This window comes from Megalobrama amblycephala, linkage group LG24 (assembly GCF_018812025.1).
Source record: "Megalobrama amblycephala isolate DHTTF-2021 linkage group LG24, ASM1881202v1, whole genome shotgun sequence".
NCBI lineage: Eukaryota > Metazoa > Chordata > Actinopteri > Cypriniformes > Xenocyprididae > Megalobrama > Megalobrama amblycephala.
The window spans coordinates 10,792,373-10,817,485 of record NC_063067.1 but is presented as its reverse complement, the minus strand read 5'-3'; the positions used below and the strand labels follow the sequence as shown (position 1 = coordinate 10,817,485).

The 25,113-nt window shown below is 37.3% G+C and overlaps 1 protein-coding gene, 1 long non-coding RNA gene and 1 pseudogene across 4 annotated transcripts in view; 1 reads left to right on the top strand and 2 right to left on the bottom strand.

Moving 5' to 3' along the window:
* LOC125259583 overlaps positions 1 to 25,113 on the bottom strand; it is a 118,140-nt gene that overhangs the window by 4,407 nt on the left and 88,620 nt on the right. For 2 of the 3 annotated variants that reach the window (XR_007182855.1, XR_007182857.1), the window contains exons 3-4: positions 23,948 to 24,131; positions 17,397 to 17,529 (exon numbers count right to left, since the gene is read on the bottom strand). This is a non-coding gene — a long non-coding RNA (uncharacterized LOC125259583). The remainder of the gene's footprint in view (positions 1 to 17,396; positions 17,530 to 23,947; positions 24,132 to 25,113) is intronic. The other variant, XR_007182856.1, reaches the window with a different exon arrangement.
* LOC125260852 lies at positions 263 to 379 on the top strand (annotated as a pseudogene).
* bhlhe23 (basic helix-loop-helix family, member e23) lies at positions 14,683 to 16,724 on the bottom strand. Its single transcript, XM_048177299.1, has one exon. The coding sequence runs from the start codon at positions 16,180 to 16,182 to the stop codon at positions 15,499 to 15,501; it is 684 nt and encodes a 227-aa protein (XP_048033256.1). The 5' UTR covers positions 16,183 to 16,724; the 3' UTR covers positions 14,683 to 15,498.

The window sequence follows — 25,113 nt, the reverse complement described above, 5'->3', positions numbered from 1 at the left end:
TATGTATCTTTAGTGTATAGTATGTTTGTATGTATATATGGTGTATAGTATGTATATGTATGTATCTATAGTGTATCAAATGTATGTGTGTATCTGTGTATGGTATGTATGTATCTATCTATAGTGTATAGTGTGTATAGTATGTATGTATATATCAGTAGTGTATAGTATATAGTATGTATGTATGTATCTATAGTGAATATATGTATGTATGTATGTATGTATCTATCTATAGTGTATAGTATGTATGTATATATGTGTGTCCAGCAGCCATATCACCCTGTAGCCCAAGACTGGTTGCCCACTGAAGCTAAGCAGGGCTGAGCCTGGTTAGTACCTGGATGGGAGACCTCCTGGGAAAACTAGGTTGCTGCTGGAAGAGGTGTTAGTGAAGCCAACAGGGGGTGCTCTCCCTGTGGTCTGTGTGGGTCCTAACACCCCAGTATAGTGATGGGGACACTATACTGTCAAAAAGCACTGTCCTTCGGATGAGACGTTAAACCGAAGTCCTGACTCTTTGTGGTTGTTAAAAATCCCAGGATGTCCTTCGAAAAGAGTAGGGGTGTAACCCTGGCATCCTGGCCAAAATTGGCCCATTGGCCTCTGTCCATCATGGCCACCTAATCATCCCCATACATTGATTGGCTTCATCACTCTATCTCCTCTCTACCAATAAGCTGGTGTGTGTGATGGGCGTTCTGGTGCAATATGGCTGCCGTCGCATCATCCAGGTGGATGCTGCACATTGGTGGTGGTTGAGGAGATTCCCGCTTCCATATGTAAAGCGCTTTAAGTACCCAGAAAAGCTCTATATAAATGTAACAAATTATTATTATTAAGTATCTATCTATAGTGTACAGTATGTATCTATAGTGTATAGTATGTATGTATTATTGTATCTATCTACAGTGTATAGAATGTATGTATGTGTGTGACTATCTATCTATCTATAGTGCATAGTATGTATGTATCTATAGTGCATAGTATGTATGTATCTATAGTGCATAGTATGTATGTATCTATAGTGTATAGTATGTATGTATAGTGTATAGTATAGTATGTATGTATGTATAGTGTATAGAATCTATCTATCTATCTATCTATCTATCTATCTATCTATCTATCTATCTATCTATCTATCTATCTATCTATCTATCAAAAGAGATCAGAAATCAGAGTTCAGAACTCTTCAAAAGTCAATTGTAATTAGCAGAACATAAAAGCAGTTTAAAAGAGAAAAGCGGCACAGGCTCATGAGTGTTAGTGATTGACTAGGCTTTAAGTGGGAGTCCCCGGACTGAAGCACTTTCCCGTGATAAAGATCCTGAACTGTAGAATCAGCCATAAGCAGATTAGTACAATGGGATGAGGAGGCTTTGAGAGTCTTTAGCCCAATTCACTGCAGAAGAGATCGACTGCGACTAGTCTAGATAAATCCCCCCCCTCCTCCTCCTGCCTGCACTCAGCCCTTCAGGCCAAACATCCCTCTCGAACCCCGCACGCCTCATCTGGACCTGATGCGGCGTGGGCCATGTCCAGAAACCAATGACACGCTGAGAACGAGTACATGACTTACCAGCGCTCACGCTGAGTTCGCCTGCTCCGCTAACAACACTAATCACAAATAAATGCCAGCTCTTGTGCTACAAATGCTTTGTCCTGTTGTCCTATCACCCGTTGATGTAGATAACAAGGGTGTGTGGTGAATTGTAAACTCTGAATGGGACATTCAAGGGGGGCGGGGGGGTCATTAGGGCCTGTTAGTATGTCTGAATCTACACAGCTCTTCTCTCATGTCAGGACTTGTCGAGTGACAGTACATCACCTCCCAGCCTGCACTGTACAGCGCAGGGGCCAGGAATTCAAATGACACAAAGAGTTATTCAGTTCGTAATGAAGCCGCTTAATGAAACCATTGCCCTTGAAAGTTCTTCATCAATTTCAACCCTCCCTCCCTCGGTCTCTCTCTTTCTCTACCGCTCTCGCTCTGTCTTGTCAGCACAGCCACGTGGCAGCTCTATATTAATTAAAGCCACCGTTTCCTGAAGTACTTAAGTGAGGTGTCCTCATTGATAATGAGCAGGTTCAAAAGAGTGCCATCCCTCCAAAATGACTTTTTAAACCAGCCTTATTAAGCAGAAAATTATGCCCAAATCAGCCTACAAGCTCCTCATTAAAAGCCACTGATCCTTGGCCGTGCGCTTGTTCGTCCGATTTTAATTAGGAACGCACGAGTCTCACCGCCGTGCTAAACGCCATTAATCTTCCCTTTCATTCCGTCTCAGACGCCCAGGAATGCGGAGAGCCAGCCCTGTTCGCACTCGCAGCCTCCGCCTCCTGTCTGCCAGCCAGCCTGAGGGAATGTGTGCGCCGGCTTGAGCTGGGGGCGGTGTATGAGTATGTCCAAGTTAGGAGGAGTTTCTTTCATCCGTGTGAAAACCGAAATGCATTTCACAACACTTAATGAATTCAATATTCAAGTGCATGTCATAAACTATATAAAAAAAGAAATGCTCCATACATATGAGGCTACTCAGGAATCAGTGAAAAACAGCTATTGTAGGATTAGACAATTAATTAAGGAATATTCAAATGAATAGTTTTGTTGACAACATTTGTGCCATTTTGTTGACAACAAAATTAATTTCAACTAGTTCCTTGGGGGGAAAAAAGAAGCAAATATCAAGGTTATGAGAGGCACTTACAATTGACGTAAATGGACACAATTTTTGGAATATAATGGAAAACTTAATTTTATAAAAGCACTCATTAATTCTTCTGTTAATATTTGTGACTATTTGAGATGTAAAGTTAAGCTCATCACTTTCTATGGTCATTTTTGGGTTTTAAACATTGTGTTGTAAATTGTAAAATTATTGTAAAATTGAATTCGAAAGTACAGTACACTGTAAACCCTAGCGCTCAAAATAATTAACTGATTTGAGTAGGACAAACTTAAATTAAACCAATTTGTTCAGTCAAATGATCTTTTATGAGTATTTAGCACTCTTTTTCTTTCGAGTTCACAAAACTGATATATTTTAAGTAAACTGAACTATTGCATTGCTTTAAGTTTTATGATCTCATTTCTTTTAATTTAGACAAACTTAAGTTTAACTAAAGAACTGGGCTGGGATTACTGTTTCCCAACATGCTTCGTCCATGGCACTCGAAAGGGAGAGTAAATGCTCAAATTAAGTGTTGTATAATGTTTTGAGTGCAAGATTAGTGTTAAGTGGGATATTTATTATTTATTAATGTTTTGTTATGCTCATTTAGAAGCGCTTCTGTTAATATGAGTTTTTGGAGGGTTACCATCATGGTGACAAGTAGTGCATGTGCTTTATATTGCTGCACTTATTCAGCAATTGCTACACCATGCTATTGTTAACATGTTAGCAAATTAGCAAGTTAGCATTTTATGAATTATCTTCTTATAGCTACATAAATTTACACTAATAAAAATGTTTATGTTGAGATTACATGATCAATTTAACTTAAATGTCTAAATTAGTGTACTCAAATATTTCAATTTAAGAACAATTAAAATGTATGAGTACAAAATAAAAATCTGCCAGTTCTGCTTAAAAATAGCAAAAGTGATTTTTCACACTAAAACAATGTCAACGCTCATATTGTTTACATCTTGTGGCTATATACTTTTGAAAAAGTGAGTATTTTAAAGGTGCCATCGAACGTTTTTTTACAAGATGTAATATAAGTCTAAGGTGTCCCCTGAATGTGTCTGTGAAGTTTCAGCTCAAAATACCCCATAGATTTTTTTAAATAATTTTTTTAACTGCCTATTTTGGGGCATAATTAGAAATGCACCGATTCAGGCTGCGGCCCCTTTAATTGCTCAAGCTCCCCACCCGGAGCTCGCGCTTGCCTTAAACAGCATAAACAAAGTTCACACAGCTAATATGACCCTCAAAATGGATCTTTACAAAGTGTCCGTCATGCATGCTGCATGCATACATCAGATCATGTGAGTATTGTATTTATTTGGATGTTTACATTTGATTCTGAATGAGTTTGAGGCTCCGTGGCTAATGGGCTAAAGCTAACATTACACACTGTTGGAGAGATTTATAAAGAATGAAGTTGTGTTTATGAATTATACAGACTGCAAGTGTTTAAAAATGAAAATAGCGACGGCTCTTGTCTCTGTGAATACAGTAAGAAACGATGGTAACTTTTACCACATTTAACAGTACATTAGCAACATGCTAACGAAACATTTAGAAAGACAATTTACAAATATCACTAAAAATATCATGTTATCATGGATTATGTCACTTATTTTTGCTCCAACTGCCATTTTTCGCTATTGTTCTTGCTTGCTTACCTAGTCTGATGATTCAGCTGTGCACAGATCCAGACGTTACTGCCTGCCCTTGTCTAATGCCTTGAACATGGGCTGGCATATGCAAATATTGGGGGCGTACATATTAATGATCCTGACTGTTACGTAACAGTCAGTGTTAAGTTGAGATTCGCCTGTTTTTCTGAGGTCTTTTAAACAAATGAGATTTATATAAGGAGGAGGAAACAATGGTGTTTGAGACTCACTGTATGTCATTTCCATGTACTGAACTCTTGTTATTCAACTATGCCAAGGTAAATTCAATTTTCCATTAGATAGCACCTTTAAGTTCATTTTAAGTGCCTCATTCAGATTTTTGCTTTTCGTAAAGAAGTTGAAAGTTGAACTGAAAGCAACATACTCAAAAATTAATTTGAACTGAAGCCGACATATTCTTTTATAAAGGTATAAAAAACTATGATTTTCCTCCTGAAAAACACACGCACATACACTTGCGTGATGCATTATGATTTAATCTGCTGCATGTGTTTATCAGTCTTTGCAGCGAAGCACACCTCTGCCTGCCTGTCAGAATTCTGCCTGCATGGAAGATTATGGATGGCCAATTACATAGTTTCTGGCATTAATTAATGATGTTAACAGCCTCCCCCTGCTCCTTACAAAACAGAGTCTCTACTAAGCTGCCTCCAGGAGGGCAGACCGGGTGAATGTATGTGTGTAGGCGTATTGTCTGTAGGGTGGCATCTAAATAAATGAAAGTACAACATAATGTCCATATGTTAGTTAATGTACTGAAATTGCATTATTAGCTACATATTTAAAAATCAATTTATGTTTTTTCAGAGACCTAATTAGCATGTACATGCAGTGTGCAAGCATGTCATGTGCTACCACAAAAGCTCTGATCACATGTTCATGAATGTAATGGCCCTGACAGTGGAGAGGAAATGTAGTTGAACTGGTGCATGTCTGTTTTTTCATTGTTTCTATTCTCCTGTCATCTCCCCAAATTTCCCCCCACCAGTCTGGTGTCTGAGGGCCATTACAGAGATTAAGCTGAGGAAGTGGACTGGCTGCCCTGTGTGTCAGCTCACATACATTGACAAACTAGGAGACAACCACTTAATCTCTCATCCTTCCTCTCTCGTTCTTTTACACAGCTTTTAAAGACTTGGCTAGCCCACCTGCCTGAAGGCCTATAGGAAAACTTTCTCTGTAATTTTATTTCAAAAGTAATATTCTAGCTTCAGTACGAGTCAGGCTCAATTTTTAACATTTGTGGCATAATGTTAATGGTCACACTTTACAATAAGGCTCCATTTGTTAATATGAACCTACAATGAAAAATACTTCTAAAGCAATTATTAAAGGGTTAGTTCACCCCAAAACAAAAATTCTGTCATTAATTACTCACCCTCATGTTGTTCCAAACCAGTAAGACCTTCGTTCATCTTTGGAACACAAATTAAGATATTTTTAATTATTTAAATTTTATTTTTAATTATCTTGCTGGCGATGCAGGCCTCACTGAGCCATAAGATTTTATCAAAAATATCTTAATATGTGTTCTGGAGATGAACGAAGGTCTTACGGGTGTGGAACGACATGACGGTGAGTAATTAATGGCAGAATTTTCATTTTTGGGTGAACTAAACCTTTAATGGTAGTTAATTACAACATTTACTAATAAATTATTAAAATCAAATGTTGTATCTGTTAATATTATTTAATGGACCTGAACTCATATAAACCAACTATGGACAGTTGTATTTTTATTAGCTCATGTTAACATAGATTTGCTCATGTTAGTTAATGCATTAACTAACATTAACTAATAGTAAATTGGTTAACACTTTATTTTACAGTGCCCTTTTTACTGTAGTAATAACAGTAAATTATGCATAATTACATGCAACTAACCTCAAACTAAACCTTAGCCCTAATTATATAGTATGCTGTTAATTAATATTACTTACATGTATAATTACACTGTAACAAGGATTTTAAGGTGTCCTTGTTACAGTGAAATTACACATTTAAGTAATAAGAATTAACAATATGCACTTACTATAGGGTTAGGTTTAGACTTAGAGTGTGGTTTAGGGTTAGTTGCATGTAATTATGCACAATTTAAGTAATTATGTGTAACATGCGTAACAAGGACACTGTAAAATAAAGTGTTACCAAATAAAGTGTAACTGTAAATTGTTACCATGTTACCATTGAGCTTAACTAAATTGAACCTGGAATATTCCTTCATCTGTACAATTAAAAAGACCCAAAATAAAGATGCTGATTCTGGATATTGCAGGTTCTGCTAGACTACACCAATATATTTTTCCTCTTTAGGACCATTAACCTTCTCTTCTTCTTCACTCCGCTCCCCGGTCTCATCCAGCAGTAATTCTATAGTTTAAATGCATGGTGTCAGGTGCCTTGTGGCGATGGGTGAGGGTTCGGGCCTGCATGCCATGTTAAGAGTGTTAGCGGGCATATAGACGGGCAGCGCCGCCCTCCCGCATCCATGTCTGATTAGAGTAACGAACAGAGGGCTGGTCCGTCATGCCGCATTGTCCCTCACGTCGGCCTGAATCACATGGCTCCTCGGAACCGAATGACTCAGTCGGTCATCGTATACGACAAACTGGGCCGCAAGCAGGGGGGCTGCGATGATGTCACAGACCCACCAAAGGGGATCCCCTCTTAAAAATGCACGACTGCACCTACATACATGGACATACAGAACAAGATATGGAGAAACAAACAAAAACAGTACCAAAGGGACATAAAAACAAGCTAATTATCTCATACGGACCATCTGTACCCTCTAAATCGTCGATTCAACCCGCGCTCACGCACACGCAGGTCTATTGAGGGTCATCACATACAGACGTACTGCTTTATACACTTTTGTATTTCCTTCCAAACTACCTCTTCTGATTCCAGGGGCCTCTGACACTCTGCCTGAGTGCCTTCCAGTGTCTGCATGTCTGTTGTGAATAAACAAGCACAAACCTGAGTGCCGTTTCCAGCAGTCCGCCCCCATCTCCCCTTTCTTGCTCTCGGCCTGTTTGCATCTCCGAAACTCACAGTCCCAAACATGTGTGTGCAGCTATATGTGTATGTACATGAGCGAGGCCAGAGCTGTGTTGTGCTTCCTCAAGAGCTTAATGACTCTCAGCAGTGCTGTCAGAAACACTCGGCAGAGTCCGGCACTTAAGGGCATATGTTTTTCCCTCTCCTCAGCCGCCTGCAAAGAGCGACAAACACACACAAACAGAAGCTCCCAGCTACGGTAATGAAATCATTCTGCAGTGAACCCACGGAAAAGAAGGGCAAATACTGTACGATGTGAGAAATAACTGTAACCCAATAATAAACAACTTGTGTTAGGAGGCTGATACAGAAGGTGCGCTTAGCAGCAACAATATATGCAGGTATTTGCAGTTAATGGGTTTGCATGTTGTTAGTCTGTTTACATATCTAAATTAAAGAAAATGCAAATTATATTTTCAGAATAAAGTTTTGTAATACACAATATAAATGCTCAGATTACGAATAATAGGTTTTTCATAGTGCCTACCTTTCTCTATAAGAAACGCTCACAAACAAATAAGCCTTAAAATAGTTTGGCTGATCAGGTGCAGGACAATGAATGAAACATTTAGGAGTCACGTGACTTAGTTGACAAATTAGATTCACTCAATAAAAATGGTTGTGTAGAAGTACTTCAACTAAGTGAGTGCATATAGCTAATATACACTGCCCGGCGAAAAAAAAAAAAGTCGCTGTTTGGATTTTAATAGGCAAATACTTAAGAGTCTATGTATGGATCATTATTACAGTGATTATTATTTTTCTAGCATGTTATATGTTTGGCAACGGTTCTTTTAACCCTAAAAGATGGCGAGTGTAGCTTTTCATTTCTTAAACAACCATGTATTAAGATGTATCATGGCCATATTCCAGGATGACAGTGTCAAGATTCATCAGGCTCAAATTGTGAAAGAATTGTTGGGAGGGAGCATGAAGAATCATTTTCACACATGAATTGGCACCTCTGAGTTTTTGGGATGTGCAGGAGGGGACTTTACAGAGTGCTCACCTCTTGCATTGTCAATACAAGATCTTGACCAAAAAAATCATGTACCTCTCGATGTAAATACATGTTGTGATGTTATTTCCATCAATAGGTGCATCAGTTTTTGGTCAAGATCTTGTATTGACAATGTAAGAGGTGAGCACTCTGTAAAGTATACTCCAGCACATCCCAAAGACTTACACTGAGGTTAAGGTCTGGACTCAGAGGTGCCAATTCATGTATGAAAATGATTCTTCATGCACCCTCCCAACCATTCTTTCACAATTTGAGCCTGATGAATCTTGACACTGTCATCCTGGAATATATGGCCATGATGTGTGTTCCTAAATGGTTGTTTAAGAAATGAAAAGCTACACACTCCATCTTTTAGGGTTAAAAGAACCATTGCCAAACATACAACATGCTAGAAACATAATAATCACTGTAATAATGATCCATTCATAGATTCTTAAGTATCCGCCAATTAAAATCCAAACAGCAACTTTTTTTTGTTTGTTTTTTGGCCGGGCAGTGTATCTTAAAGTAGGCTTATACCACTGTAAAAAATTATTTTCACGATTTGTTATCATAACATTTTTTGTGTGGTTTAGATAACACAATATTTTGAGTTTCTGTTGATTAAACCAATCGCCTTCATTGTATTAACTCAAATTTTTAATTTCAATGAACTCAAAATTTTAAGGCAACCAGATAACTTTAAGTTAAACCAACAATTATTTTTTACAGTGTATACATAGTTTCTGTATCATTTAGATTCAGACCGAAAAATTAATCGCAGTTCAGTGAGGGAATCAGATGTAAACAGCTCTGAATGATTCACTGAGTGAGTGAGTCTGAATGGAATTGTCAATTATGCCGAGTGCACAATTTTAGCCTTGATTTTTACTCACTGACAGTTTTGTGGAAATCGTCAAAAAATGCCTGAAATCTGAGGCAAATCGGTGGTTGTCTGCAACTCAAGAGTCATGCAGTGTGAAATGTGTTCGACTGGAAATGACATTGGCGATGACCTACAGCCAATGATACAGCAAGATACAGGGCAAGGGAAGGTTCAGGGGAAGGAGCCATAGACCTGCAAGAATGGCTTCTGCAAGTAACAATTCTCTCCTACATATTCATATTTTCGCTGCAAATCATCACACAGACAACTTGTATCGCAAGCTTCTAGAGGGCTACCATTTTTTTTAAAGGAAGAAATCCAGTCTTGAGAACTCCTGACTCATGAGTGATCTTACGTTATTTCCTGTATCACTTTTTGCATGTTGTTTGGTGGAAATGTACACTCTAAAAAATGCTGGGTTAAAAACAACCCAAAATAGACAAACCCAGTGATTGGGTTGTTTTAACCCAGCGGTTGGGTTAAATGTTTGCCCAACCTGCTGGGTAGTTATATTTAAACCAACTATTGTTTAAAAATTGCTATATGGCTAGCTTAAAATGAATCCAAAATAGTTGGGAAATTAAAAACCAGATGCAATTAGAGGCAACAATAATAGACAAAAGGTGAATGTTTATTAATAAGCTTTAATATTTTATTAATATAAATTTAATAGTTTAATAGTTTATTAATATAAATTTATTAATAAGCAATTTAATAAATGTTTATTGTTTAATAATTATTCATTGAACATTAATAAATGTTCATTTCCAACATACTTTGGGTTAATTTTAATTAAGCAATACAGTAATTTTTAAACAATAGTTTAAATAGTTAAATAATAGTTTTAATAGTTAAATAAAACTACCCAGCAGGTTGGGCAAACATTTAACCCTACTGCTGGGTTAAAACAACCCAATTGCTGGGTTTGTCCATTTTCAACCCAACTTGGGTTGTTTGTAGACCAGTCAGAAAAGTCAGTGATTCTTCCATTTGAAATGTATTGTAATTTTATCCCCGATCCATCATGTAATGTGCACACAACAGGAACTTAATGGTACTAGTCATGTAGTGCGACAATAACAGTGATCCGACGACTTTTTGTGTAGCGTGTTCTCGGCAAATCATAGTGTGTTCCTGTCGTTACATGGAAATTCAAGGCTGTTTCATGAATCTTTTGACTGACTCAAAAGAACCAGTGTATTAGAGTCATTTGTTTGCATATCAGACATCTGGCTGCAGGAAAGACTGGAGCGCATATTCTGACAAATATCTTTGGGGAGTGACAATGCCTACTGCATAGGCGGTATAGTTTTACATAACTTCCAGATCATCTTGTCAGCAAGTGTTTTCATACTTTACATAAAAGTCAAAGTGTTGTCTTGCGGTATCATTCTCAATATCTTATGTTCTGAAGCCATTTTCTATTGTGCCGGAGAAAGGACGGGTTTGGTTCTCCAGTTCTGTTGTGTTACTTTTAAAAGTAATGTGTTACAATATTGTGTTATTCCAAAAGTAATTTATTGCATTACTTAGTTACTTTTTATGGAAAGTAATGTGTTGTTACTTTTGCATTACTTTTTCTCACCTGGGCTGGGCTTGCTTGTTTTTACTTGAAAAAAAAAGTAATTCAAAAGTAACATAACATTACTTTCCATAAAAAGTAACTAAGTAATGCAATAAGTTACTTTTAAAAGTAATGTGTTACAAAATTTTGTTACTCCAAAAGTAACTTATTGCATTACTTACTTTTTATGGAAAGTAATGTGTTATGTTACTTTTTCTCACTTTTCTCACCTGGGCTGGGCTTTCTTGTTTTTGTTATATTTTCTGCAAATGCAAAATCCCTTTCTCACCAAAAGTGAAATGAATAAGTGTCAGGCTGAAGGAAATGTACATTCATGCCTGTACAGTAGAGGGCGCAGCTCTAACAAACCTTTCAGCTCTGCTGCCATTCTGGATTGCAGAAGAATAGGATGCAGAAGAATGTTTAACTAAATGTGGTTTAACTAAAGTCATTTTTGCTTATTTGTATGGTTGAAATGGATCATCAAAAGGTCAGCAGCAAAGAAGTTGGTTAGTAAAGTGAGGTTAAACACAAAGAATATATTTGTTGTGTGATTTAACATTTAATTATTGCAAGTTTGCGTAATATTCTGAGTTTGCATTTCACTGTTTTTATTCATTTTGAGGAATACTGAATGTTTTCGTGCAAGTGAGATGAGTAAATGCATGCTCACATTTAGTCTAGAACTACAACAACCATCATGCGCATACAACACCTCTGCACAATTACTACTGATTTCTCTCAATATGGGGACAGGAGAGGTCAGTCAATAGTGGGAAAACAAAGTAACTGGCATTACTTATTTGAAAAAGTAACTCAGATATTTTGCTGTAAATTTTAAAGTAATGCATTAAGCTACTTAGTTTTTAAGCTTAATAACTTGTATGTATAATATTTTTTGATTTCTATATATATTTAGATTTAGGCCTATATTTCTTTTATTTTCCCCTACATGTAGGGCTATCTCTTCAAACAATTAACATTCTGTATTACTTATTTTAATACTTAAAATACCATAGGCTATATAGGCTTTATGTCTAGTAAGTAGCGTAAATGTCTGACACTCGTTGCATTAAATCTTTGACTCTGTAAATCTAGCCAGTGGGTGTCGATAAACGAGTGTCTTTTAATGAGCTATTAGTGAGTCATTTTATTTTTGATTCAACTGATTTGTTAAAAACATTGATCGTTTACAAAACAATGGACCTGAATGAAACGATTTGTTCACTTATACAATTCATTCGCCATGCAACACCAATTATATCTTATGCGCTCCACATAAAATAAAACATTAGAAAGCTGATAGGTCTAAAGTCTTGTGAGTAAACATTGTTTTAATGATATTTCTCAAAAGTGCTGTACATTCTAAAAAATAATTTGTTGGCTCTACAAAAAAAAAAAAAAATGACCACAACAGTTTGCATCAATTTTTTTTAGTTATGACAACTTTGAGTGAATTTACATTCAACCAACAAGCTACAATGAGTTAGAGAAACTTAATAATTTGTAGCATAAACACAATTTTTTAAGTTGATTACTCAAAAAAATTAAGTCGCTCCAACTACTAGAGTTGTAGCCCTGGAACCGATTAATCATATCTATTTCAGTTCAAATCCACAGCTATCATAGCACATGCTAAATGCTTAATGCAACTTATTTAGCATGTATAACCAATGGTAACCACAAAAACTTAAACATTACAGAAACTCTTTTAAAGGTCAAGCATAACAGGTCTATCCCTTGACTAAAAACAAATAAATTATCACTTCATTTCAACATTTATTCTCCTTATCCAGTCCTATGCAAAGCATGCTGGAAAAGTTACTTTTAAAAGTAATGCATTACTCACTAAAAAAGTAACTAATTGCGTTACTTTTAAAGAAAAATAATGTTACATTACTTTTGTGTTATTTTTTCTCACCTGGGCTGGGCTTGCTTGTTTAATTTAATATATTTAATTATCGCATGTTTGCAACTGAAAAGGTTTAATTAAAACAACAAATTAGAATTTTTAACTTGCAACCATGCATTTATGCAGGTAACGGGCAACCTGAATTACTTTTTAGAGTAGGCGCTATCAAACAAGCAGTCACGCAAGAACAAATATTAGAGACACATCTTAAAACGAGCAATAAATAAATAAATAAACTCCCTTACAGCGGTCACATTTTTATAGGCCTCATCCACACCAATTAGATTAAATCAAGAGTGATTACGAAAAGTGAAACAGCAGCGCGCTTGTCACTCTAAATCGCCGCTTTCCTCCATGTCAGAAGTGTTCAGTGGTAAGTCGTGTCAGGATAGCGCTGGTTCGAGATGCCAGGGGTGTAATTTTTTTACGACACTACACGGTGACGCACCCACTGGGAGTGATGACTGTTCATTTAACGCAGCGTGAGTTCAAGATCACTTTCTCTCGAGTGCACACTTAGTGGACAGGTACAAAGACTGAAGCTCATTATGAGTGAAGGCATAATGCGAGGGGAATCTCATCTTTAAAGAACACCTTTCATTGTAATAACCATAAAAACATAAACATTGAGAACTGTAGATATAGGCTAATAAATACACGGGCATTCAAAATATCCTCGTGCTACAGGATCATTTTCCTGTAATATGTAAAAAATATTAGGTAGCTTATTGCACGAAATGGGAGCGTTTTCCATTTCGAGTTTTTTTTTGTGTGTGTGTGTGTTTTAGATTTTAAACATTCCCTCAGACAATTAATATGTAAACTATAAAGTTTATTAAATGTCATTATGCAATTTAACAAGTGTGTATGAATTGATAAATTGTGCCATATCGAGCTATACGTAAACATTTCAATGCATTTAAAAGGTAACGGGATTGAGGTAACAGAGTTGTCAGTTGGGCTAGCTTACAGTTCATTTAACCAATGCCTTGGGCCACGGTGTTTTTCTAAAAAAAATGTGAACATTTGCTAATACAGCAAAGAGAAGGTGGAAAGACAGCGTGGTGAAATGACAAAAAATAGAGTGTCCTAAAGAAAAAAAGAAAATAAGATTAGGTTAGTAGATTGTTGTGCCTATAATAACATGAGTAAAAGTTGGTGTCATATTGTCTTTGTAGCGGTACTGTTTATGTTTATTGGGGAAATAAAAGGCACATTTGTCGTGATTATTACACTTTTTTTTTTTTTTTTTTTTTACATAATTTCTTATTGCAAATCGGAGGTTGAAATTACAGTATGCCTACACCAAATGAACAAGTTAAAATAAACGATCTCTCAAATGTATTAAGAATAGAATTTAATTCTTACAATTAGCCTATTTGAACGCGTAATGATTTATTTTTGCCTCCTCTGCTGGTAGAATTGGCTATGTGTGTAAAACGAAAAACGAGAGGCCTATTCTCTGAGGCTAAATAAACTTTAAGAAGAACAATCCAAAACGAAGTGATAGTGTTAGATCACTGACAAAGGTCTGGTTTCGTTAAAGAGCAGTGTGTATGAACCTGCCTTTACTGCGCTCTCGCATTAGCAGGCTGTGGACGACAGGCGCTGAAATCGTGTTAATAAGCGGAACGGCTAGGTTACAGAACACCGCCGATTCACGATCACACAAATACTCAAGGACAGGTCCCTTCGGCCCCGGGGCGCTTCCAGCAGCAGGCCGCATCTTACCAGTGAAGACCAGAGACCGGTCTCATTTAAGTTATTATAAGTTCAATACACATAAGAATCGTGACACAAACCTTCAACATAATTGAACTCAAGTGTGGCAGACATTTGTGTTGGCATGTGCACGAGCTAGGCCCTGTTTACAAACAGCAATAACAACCACTTAAGCTTTTATTTTGGTCATTTAGGACCAGCAGGCTTATTTTTAAATCATTTAATGATTTGTAAAAAGACACTGCATCTGATACATAAAACAAAAGCAGTAAATGAATGAACAATTGAAAGTTTGGAAGAAAAAAAAAAAAACAGAGATGGTCATAGATATATGTTTTAATTATAAAGACATATAAACAATAGGCTATACAGTATGAAACTCATGTCGCAACGAGATCAAATGCTTTGTAGGCTTGATCAAGTAGTTCTTCACAGTTGTACAATACAATCAAGTGAATTGTGCAATAACAAAAACAAAATCTTTTTAGGCCAAACATTAGAGAATGTTACACCGTTTTTCCTAATACACTGATGGAGGTGAGACAATTCAGCTTCCGTTTATTCATTTCTGACAAACAGGTTAAGAAATTCTTGTATGTGGGCAATTGCAGTAAATTGCATAGTTCACCAATAACGCAGAAATCGAAAGAGAAAAGGTTTGAATTAAGAAATAAATCCTCCGCAAGCTGTGAGCAAGTAACATAGAATTTCTTTATACGTTTGTTTTTCACACAAATAGTCATTTTTAATCCTTCGCTTGGGGAAAAACAGAAAGGCTTTAGAAATTGAGGGGTTTAAAAGCTTATTCCAGTAATACTGTGTGCCTCAGTTATTTAACATTATTTGTTGTATTATCTAATAAATCTGGATGACACATCGTAGTTATTTAGACACGTAGGGGTTTTGAATCAAACCTAAGCTCATTCCCAACAAAACCATTCGAATTCAGAACAACATAAGGATGAAGCAGGAAGAGTTCAGCTCGTGGAAGTCAAGGCTTGTCGTTGCAGTGTTTGAACAGATTGGACGGGGTCCCGGAGAACGAGCTGCATTTCTCCGCACAGGTGGCCAGTGCCGTGCTTGAAAACGGATACACGGCCGCCTGTCCGAAAGGCGCGAGCGCGGTGGGAATCGGTGAAGTTATAGTCTGTCCTTGGTTAAGATAAGCCACCAACCGGCGCATTTCCTCCAGCGCCTGCGCCTGCATTAGGATGTAGTTTTTTGCAAGAAGCAAAGTTGCGATTTTAGAGAGTTTTCTCACGGACGGACTGTGCGCGTAGGGAATCACAGACCTCAGGCCGTCCAGCGCGTCATTGAGGTCGTGCATGCGTCTCCGCTCGCGCGCGTTAATACTCAGCCGAAGAGATCTCTGCTCCTTCGGCTTCTTGGCGAGAGCGCTCGGGTGCTTCTCTTCGTCGAACCCCGCGCCTCGCTTTCGAGACTCGAGGTGGTCGAAGCCGTCGTCTTCATCGCTGGTCTGCTCTCCGCCACTTTCGTTCGACTTTCCTGTTTGACCGGAGAGGAAATCCGCGGCAGGTGTGAGGGAGTAGCGGCCAGGGCTTCCAGTACCATGGCCAGCGCCGAAGCCGAAGGCGGACTGTCCGTAGCGCTGCGTCAGGTCCAGCAGGGTGTCGTTGCTGATCGATTTCAGCAAGTTTTCTTCGCCGACATTCATTTTGGAGAAAATAAATAAAAGTAAAACAAAAAACGGACCGGATGGAAAACTTTCGAGCGCGCTCTTGAAAGCTTCCTCGCGCTGTCTTCTTTCTTTTCTTTCGTGGGTGTCCTCCAAAGGGCTGTTGAAAATGAAGTCACTTTTTGATAGAGATCTTTCTTCCCCTATCACGTCGAGCACTCGCGTAACGCTCTTCCGCGCAGACAGTGATGTTGTGTGCACTTTAGACGCCTCGTCTGAACTTGCGCGCGTTCGTGCAGTGCGTCTTGCCCTCGCCCTGGGCAGATTGAGACTGGCGCGCAGTTCTACTTGCAAGTGAGTAAGAGCGTGAGGCCCCGCGGGATTATCACTCTGTCCAATCAGGAGGGCGTTTTAATTAAGAAGATTAGAAACTGGCATGCTCCTAAATTCAACTATAGCGATGATAACTGCCGAACAAATGATGGCATAATGTAATACAGGGCAGGCGCACTGTTGTGCCACTGTATTATTCTGTAATACTGTGTCAGTTACAGCAAATATTGCCATAACAAAATGTTTCTTAACAACTTGTTTTATTGTGTACATTTTTTTTTCTGCCAAGTTCAGCCACGTGAACTAATTGGGAAACAAATTTAGGCTGTCTTTTAAGGAATATAATTATCACTGAATTTGTTTTTTTATTATTGTACCGTGGACACAAACAGTTTTCCAATAAAAATCATAGAGGTTCAGTTTGTAGTCCTAAAACTGGGGCAAAATTGGCATTTTTTTTTTCCAGCATTGGGGGTCCCTCAGAAATTTTCTATGGGTTTTTAAAAATGTTTTGGTCTTAAGAGTTCGGTGGTTAACATTACTAGAAGAAACACATATACAGTCAAACATCAAGCATGAATTATAAGTTGCAACATAAGGACTACAACTACCATAAGGACCTGCTTGAGAATTCACGATTTACTATAGTATTTAACTGTACCATAGAGCAGAAGTTTAAGTCTCTTTGAGTAAGTTAAACACAGATTTTATTTTAAATCCTGTTCTAAAATCCTATAAGAAATGCCTGAGGGAACTAATAGAAGTTCCGGGTTAGCCAAAAATTGACGCGACGACTCTGTTAAATTTGAATATAGGTGACCAATTTTAAGCAAATGGAAACGTTTTCTCTAGCTCGAAAATTGTCACAACAATATTTTTCTTTTCCCCATGCAGGCTAAATTATGTTATTTGCATCTGACCTGACGTGTGTCTCTTGTTGAACACGGAGGAAGTGAATGGGAGAGAGCACGTGCTGTGAGGGATTAATCTCATCGTCTGGATGAGGCCAAGAATTCTGCTTCAGCACCTACAGCCAAAATCCAAGGCTGTTACCTACAACAAATGTGAAGATAGCAAAAAGTTTTGCAGGTTGGTAAAATCTTAACTTTGATTCTTTAAAGATGAGGTGGCCGGTGGCCTTTCTGTTAGTTTATAACACAGTTCTTGGGATTCTAAGGAAAAAATATAATTTGAAACCTATTAAACAAGCTGCAGATATCGCTCAACAGTTGTTTTAAACTCTTTCTAGAAAAAAACAAAACAAAAAGACATTCATGGAGCCAATCAAAGGAAGAAATAGAGCTCTCAATTAAACAGACTTAATGCGAAGATGATGCACCGCCATCTTGTGTTCATTTAAGAAAAGCACAATTTCTAAACGAGACAAACATAAAGGAATAACTAGAGTAGTTAAAGGGTTAGTTTACTCAAAAATGAAAATTCTGTCATTAATTACTCACTCTCATATTGTTCCAAACCCGTAAGACTTTTGTTCATCTTCAGAACACAAATGAAGATCATTTTGATGAAATTTGAGAGCTTTCTGTCCCTCCATAGACAGCTTACGCAACAAACTTTGACGCTTCAAAAAGTTTGAATTGAGAATTGAGTGGTTTAGTCCAAATTTTCTGTAGAGACTTGATCGTTATGATGAACAGATTTAATTTAGGCTTTTGTTCACATATAAACATAAACAGAAGCTCAACCGAACCTGCTTGACACACAAGAACAAACCTGTTGCGGAACACACAAGAATAATCCTCATTGGTTTACACACGCGTCACTTCCGTTTACCACAACTGATGTGTGTTAATAAATGTTTATATGTGAATAAATTCAATCTGTTCATCATAGGGCTGGGTGATATATCGCATGCGATTCTCACGCGCATTTCGTCAGTAAAGCCGGTTCCCTGATTACCGCTAAATCGCCATCACCTGCTTTCAAATGGAGCGGCATTTAATAGACAGAGCCGTAGATCACTGATAAGTATATCGCAGATGAATCGCCTCCGATAATGAACGTGATATTGCGTGGCTTATCAGTGATCTACGGCTCTGTCTATTAAATGCTGCTCCATTTGAAAGCAGGTGATGGCGATTTAGCGGTAATCAGGGAACCGGCTTTACTGACGAAATGCGCGTGAGAATCGCATGCGATATATCGCCCAGCCCTAGTTCATCATAAAGCGATTATGTCTCTTCAGAAAATTTGGACTAAACTGCTCATTAGTTTTACAATCTCTTCATGAACTTTTTCAAAGTGGTATATGGAGGGACAGAAAGCTGTCAGATTTCATCAAAAAGATCTTCATGTGTTTTCCGAAGATGAACAAAAGTCTTACGGGTTTGGAATAACATGAGGGTGAGTAATTAATGAAATAATTATTATTTTTAGGTAAACTATCCCTTTAATACGCAATTAAAATCAATAAAACAATATTTAATGTCGATAAAACATATAAATGTTATTATTAAAGCTTCAAACCTTAAATAATTTCCAGGAAATTCTGTTTACAAAAGCATCCTCTGACATTGAAACAATTTTACTCCATTTTAATTTTATTTAAAGTTTTAGTCATTTTTTGTGTTTTTGTCATTATTTTAATAATAAGAGTTGAATTTTTATTTCAGTTTTAGTTATTTTAGTACATCAAGTGAAACTAAATAAAAATGAGAAATGTTGCTTTGGCAACTGAGTTTTTATATCTCATTTCAGTTATTATTACTTTTAATTTAACACAAAATGAAAAGAAAACCTAAGATTTTGTCCTAGACTGAGTCCAAATGAACAGGTTTGTGCGTTACTCAGACTAAAACACGAGCTGCTGCTGCTGCTGTTGGAGGGAGAAGATTCTCAGTGCTGATCTATTTCAGTTTTGCAGTTTCTGTTGAAAGTGCAGTACCTTAAATAGTGAATTGAAGGCCATACAACCATATATCTAGACTGTAAAAATGATTTTCATGATTTGTTTTCACAACATTTTTTCTTTTGTCAAATCAACTTAATTAATGTGGTTCAGATAACATAATATTTTAAGTTTATGTTGATTAAACCAATCGCCTTCATTTTATTAACTCAAATTTTTAATTTCAATGAACTCAAAATTTAAGGGCAGCCAGATAACTTACTTTTTTAAGTTAAACCAACAATTTTTTTTTACAGTGTATAGAGAGGACAATGTGCTTTATCATATAATACACAAGGGGGCGCTGCTGTAAAACAATTCTGGATTGTGTTGTGAAAACACTAGAGCTATTCAAACATTGCATCCTCACACTACAAAAGAGCACTATCATTAAAATATAAATAATATTAATTGCAACTAAACCCCTATGCACAGGCTGTCTACACACGTGCACTTCACTGGTCATGTGGAATATCCAAAAATACAAAACTATGCCTGCCTGGGGGGAAAATATGTAAATAAACATGATTTTATATATTAAAAAAAAAATAAGATTGTTTGATGTTTCTGCATAGCACACACAGCAGTTGTGCTGAGTGCTTTGAAAAGACAGATAAACAGATGGATGGATGTGTGGACAAACAAAGAGACTGACCTCTTTTATCTCTCTTGTTCCAGGCTATTCCCTTTGCTGGAGCGGCAGCAGCGTGTGATCAGCGGGAGATTTTTTTTGGGGGGGGGGGGAGCAGAGGCGAGCGTTTCTCTGAGAGTTATCATTCAGCGTGTGATATCAGGCTCCGAGGCCCTCCGGCCAAACACCCGCCAGAGACGTCTCCTGCCTCTGCCCTAACACGCCGTGAAATTATAGGGCTCCCTGGCCATTGTAAGAGAGAGGTGGCACATTTCAGAGCATTCCCATTTTTGTCTGTGTCTTCAAACCATTTTCCACATCAGAAAGTAGTCATCATGCACAGTCATTTCGGGCATGATGTTATATCTAAGTGTGTGCATGATTCCAACGGTGCTGAAGAGATAGGCTAACAAAAGCTGCACAAACCCACTCGCTTTGAACATCACAACCACAGAGCACGGTAAAAATTGTGTAGTAATGGCCTGAGAGTAAAAAAGCAAATGGAATATAATCTCTCGGCCACATAGTAACCGCTGACCTTCTATCCACATTTCCATAATGATGGCAAACACACGTTTATGTGCGTGAGAGCTCAGTAATGCAAGAAACCACGTACGGCACAAGCAACAGAACGCTCGCGCTTTTATTTGGTTGTTGCTAGGTGACTACTGGTGCACGGACCAACAAGTCTGACAAAAGGATCTTATAATTTAGATCAAATTTTAACAGCATCAATTCATCATTCGTACATGACAAGTGGCAGCAAAAACAACAAAAGCTATAACTTAAGAAGTAGTATTAGGATGATTTAGAAGACAACATAGGTCACATGATCACAGTTATAGCTGTGCTAGTGGAGATAGACATTTTCTGCTCTTACACCCGCAAACATTGATATAAACAGGCTGTTCGTCTTGAAAACAAGTGGCTGAAGCTAAAGCAAAAGCGATTTTTATGGACGACGTTAACACTACGACCTCCGTAGAGGAAAATATATTTAACTACAAAACAAAGCATGATTCGGTTGTGTATTGGCACGCTCACAGTGCAATTGATCCGCTGCTCCCTGTTGCCACAGCAACCGCAGGCTAGACTACTCCAAGGTGACATGCCACTTGAGGACTGTGAATCCCACTGAAGATCCCTCAGTAGTGTCCAGAGACCTCAAGGGGGCAGCAGCTGCCAAGAGCTGCATTAACAAGCCGCACTCCCAGAAAACGAGTCTCAAATTATCTTTGTGACACTGTACTGAGACTTGTTTAATTGGTTTTGGTATAAATAATCACATTTTTAAATATATGTGTATAGGCAGGAAAGGAAAGGAGAAGGAAAGTGTGGGAATGCATGTGTGTTTGTTTGTCACTCATCTCTCTTTGTACCTCTTGGATCGTTGTAAGGCTTCCATTAGCAGCACAATCTCCCTCATGTGAATTCTCATTGGAATTATAATTTTGGTCATTAGAGCGAAGCTTCTCACTGCAGTTTGCAATTCCACATAAACACGAAAAAACAATAAGCTGCATAATGTGATTATTTCTCTAATGTGGAACTGCGCCAGTGAACCAGGGTCAGAAATGAACCCGGGCTCAGGGACAAAAACTCCCTAAATATTAAAAAGTGAGGGGGCGAATATGCCATCGTAGTGAATTCCTCGCTTGGTTGTTTTTGTGTTAACTAACGTGACATGCAGTTTCTATTCTAGGCCTTTCTATGAGTTTACGGCGTCTTCAGACACTTTGTGACCTGTCGATGTCAAATATCTGTCTCAGAGGTAAGCAAAATGTTTTTGAATGTGTTGCTTATATGAAGTGAATCCCTACAACCATGATCAGTACGTCAAAATGGAGATCAGTCATTTATTCAAAATATATTCTAACAGAGCATATATCTTGTGCATTATTTACAGCTTTTCTTTTTCATAACATTTTCAGATTTCAGTTTTTTTATTTTGAAAAGTTTTATTTTAGCATCCTGTCCATTAATGAGAAATTAATCAATTAAATTTAATTTAACAAAAATAAAATGCATTTAAAATTTGAAATACATTTTTATGTAGAAAAAAGGCTCTTACTTAGGGGCCTCAGGATGACATAAAATTATTAAATTAATATATTATTGTTAATATAATTAATATATTAAAACTAAAGTAAATTATTAAAAATCAATTGTTTTCCTATTGTTTTTATTGAAGCACATTCTTGTTCTTGACACTTCTGGAATCACAAAATGAATGTGATTTATTAATATTAATGATATTTATGTGGTTAATTAATTTATTTTAATTATATCAACACTCCCAGTTTCTCTTAATAATATACTACTCAATGCAATCTTCAAAGGCCCCCTATATAATATAATATTAAAAAGAACTATAACTTTCTATTTTTGCTCTTTAAAAAGTATGCCTATAAATATATTTATTTACATTTATAAATTTAGCTGAATTCAATTATTTACAAGTGAGAAGAATATCACACAGTATTTAGGGCAGACTGTGTGGACAGTTTCCTATTACAGCATGTGGTACTAAAGAATTAAATGGCTGAAATCATAACAAAACGAACCAAGCAATTAATGAATTCCAAAGAATAAAATCTGAGCAAGAATGAACATGAACACACACACACACACATACACACGTGATCAAAAAGAAACTCTCTCACCTCTCAGTAACACACTCATGAGATTTCACTCATTTCCATACCAGCACACCATCCCATCTCATCCCTTCTCTCTCGCTCTCTTTCCCTCTCACGTACACACACACACACACAGGAGAGGGAGGAGGAAGTTCAAAGCCTTCCTCTCGATGAGGATGGCGAGGGTAGCTTTGATCTCTCTCTGACTAATTTGAAGATGTTCAGTTTAAACCTACAGGGAGCAGAGAGACAGACTCCCATATGCTGCAGTGCTGTACCATTCACTCCTGCACTAATCACATGCTTAGCCGCTCTTGAACGCACAGCCCCGCGCCGACTGAGCATGCTCGACGGCGTCCACCTGAACGTGTCAGAAACAAGGTACACAATTGGCCGAGGGGCATGTCATTCGCGGTATCTCAAAGCTGCGCCCAATGTGGACAGAACACACAATTACCGTCTCAGCATCAAAACAGTCGATGAGAAAAACAACAACTGCTAGCACAGAAGGCGGGATGTGGGCAAGATGGTAATCGCAGGCTGAGTGCAGACGTTTACTGCAAAAGAAACAGTTTGTTACACCAACATTTCATCAGATCCGCCTGTGACAAAACAAAAGAGTCATCTTTCCTGCTTCTCAACTCCAGCACTGCAGCACCATGCAGATTTTAGAGAGGAGCAGAGGAGGTATAGAAAAAGAGGGAGGGCTGCATGAATAATTGTTGAAGATATTTTTACTGTGACCCACTTTAAAGTCAAATTCAAACCTCTTAAAGGAGCAGCGCTCCGCTCCTCTCCCAACCGGAGACTGCGGAAAACCGCATCAGGTTAGGATCTGCTCGGAGATTCCTGATGAAATTCACAATTTGTTCCAAAACAAAACAAAACAAAACAAAAAATTCAGTGGTGTGACGTGTGACGTTTGTTAAAACCTTTTCTTGAATCACTACTTTTTTCTTATTTAGCATTTTTTAGATGTCTGAAAGACTGGAAAACAAACAAAGCAGAAGTAAAATGGTTTTGTGACTGATGCCAGAGCTGTAATTTAAACGTTTATACAATTTAAGGGTTTCATTCAAAGCAGGCTGCTGTGCAATTTCTGCCCATTTAAATTGTAGGTGTACAGTTTTTCATCTTCTGCTAAACCATAATCAGAGAACCATTTGTGGCATTTGTGATTGAAATACACAAATAATCTGAGTATGGAAAAACAAAAACCATAATAATTGGTCTCGCATTGAACTCTTGAACACTATTACGACCGTGTCAGCTCCTATTCCTTAACGTACGTACCATTGATCGGAGGAGCCGTTTCTCCTGTCGCACAAACATCTGGCTGGAGGCCCTGGTGAGTGCACTGCAGGGGACAGATGAGCTGTCACTGCGTCTGATTGATGAGGCGCTCGCTAAAGGACGGTCACCATGGTGATAACAGGTCACAGAGGTCAGAGAGGTCACACTGAATTCATTTCAAAATCTGCTGGAGCAAAAACAAACATTCGGAGAGTGAACAAGCACTTCAGGTAATAATGAGGAAAGGGTAAACGGACATTTTTTACTACTATATCTATTATCATTGCATATTATGGATATTAAAATAAATATACTATAGATTTTATAAAATAAACACAGAAGAGGTTAATCAGATTATCATTAGAATGTGCTTAACATGGATCTTTTCATTCAAAATTATCACTCACTACAAAACCAACTGTTCTCAGACCATAAAACTGTAAAAAATTATTTTCATGATTTGTTATCATAACATTTTTTCTTTTGTAAAATCAGCTTAGATGATTAATGTAGTTCAGATGACATAATATTTTGAGTTTCTGTTGATTAAACCAATCGCCTTCATTGTATCAACTCAAATTTTTAATTTCAATGAACTCAAAATTTTAAGGCAACCAGATAACTTACTTTAAGCAAAGAATATTTTTTTTATATTGCAGATTAAAATGTATATTAATACATATCTTTAGAGAAATATTACTACCATACCCTGACAGAAGGAAGAGGTACTTATTAAAACAACCTTTTATAACGCTTCAGAGCTGTGTCCTGATGTTTTGCTAACACCATCTCATAGCCTATTTGTAAAAACACATAAAAATAATAAGACAACATCAAAGTCAGTCTTCATCCTGAACGTATTCTTTCGAAATTTTACCTATGTCAACTAATACCTGTTAGTATCCAAAATATGGTAGCATTGACAAGATTTGTCAGGAATTGTGGTGGCAACTCAACAGAAGAAAATTAGTGCTGAAAATTATTTGAAATTTGAAATTCACTCATTTACTGTAAATGTAAAATATATGGAAAGATTAAAATAAAGATTACATTTTGACAAAATACAAAGTTCAAAGTACTTCTCAGACTGGAGTGTATAAAAATAGGCTAGCTCCATTATGTTCCAGTATGATATGATGTGTTAATGCAAATATGTATTATAAAGT

Bases quoted from the DNA above. Each gene is read 5' to 3' on its own strand.
- bhlhe23 (XM_048177299.1), bottom strand. From the start codon at position 16,182: ATGAATGTCGGCGAAGAAAACTTGCTGAAATCGATCAGCAACGACACC.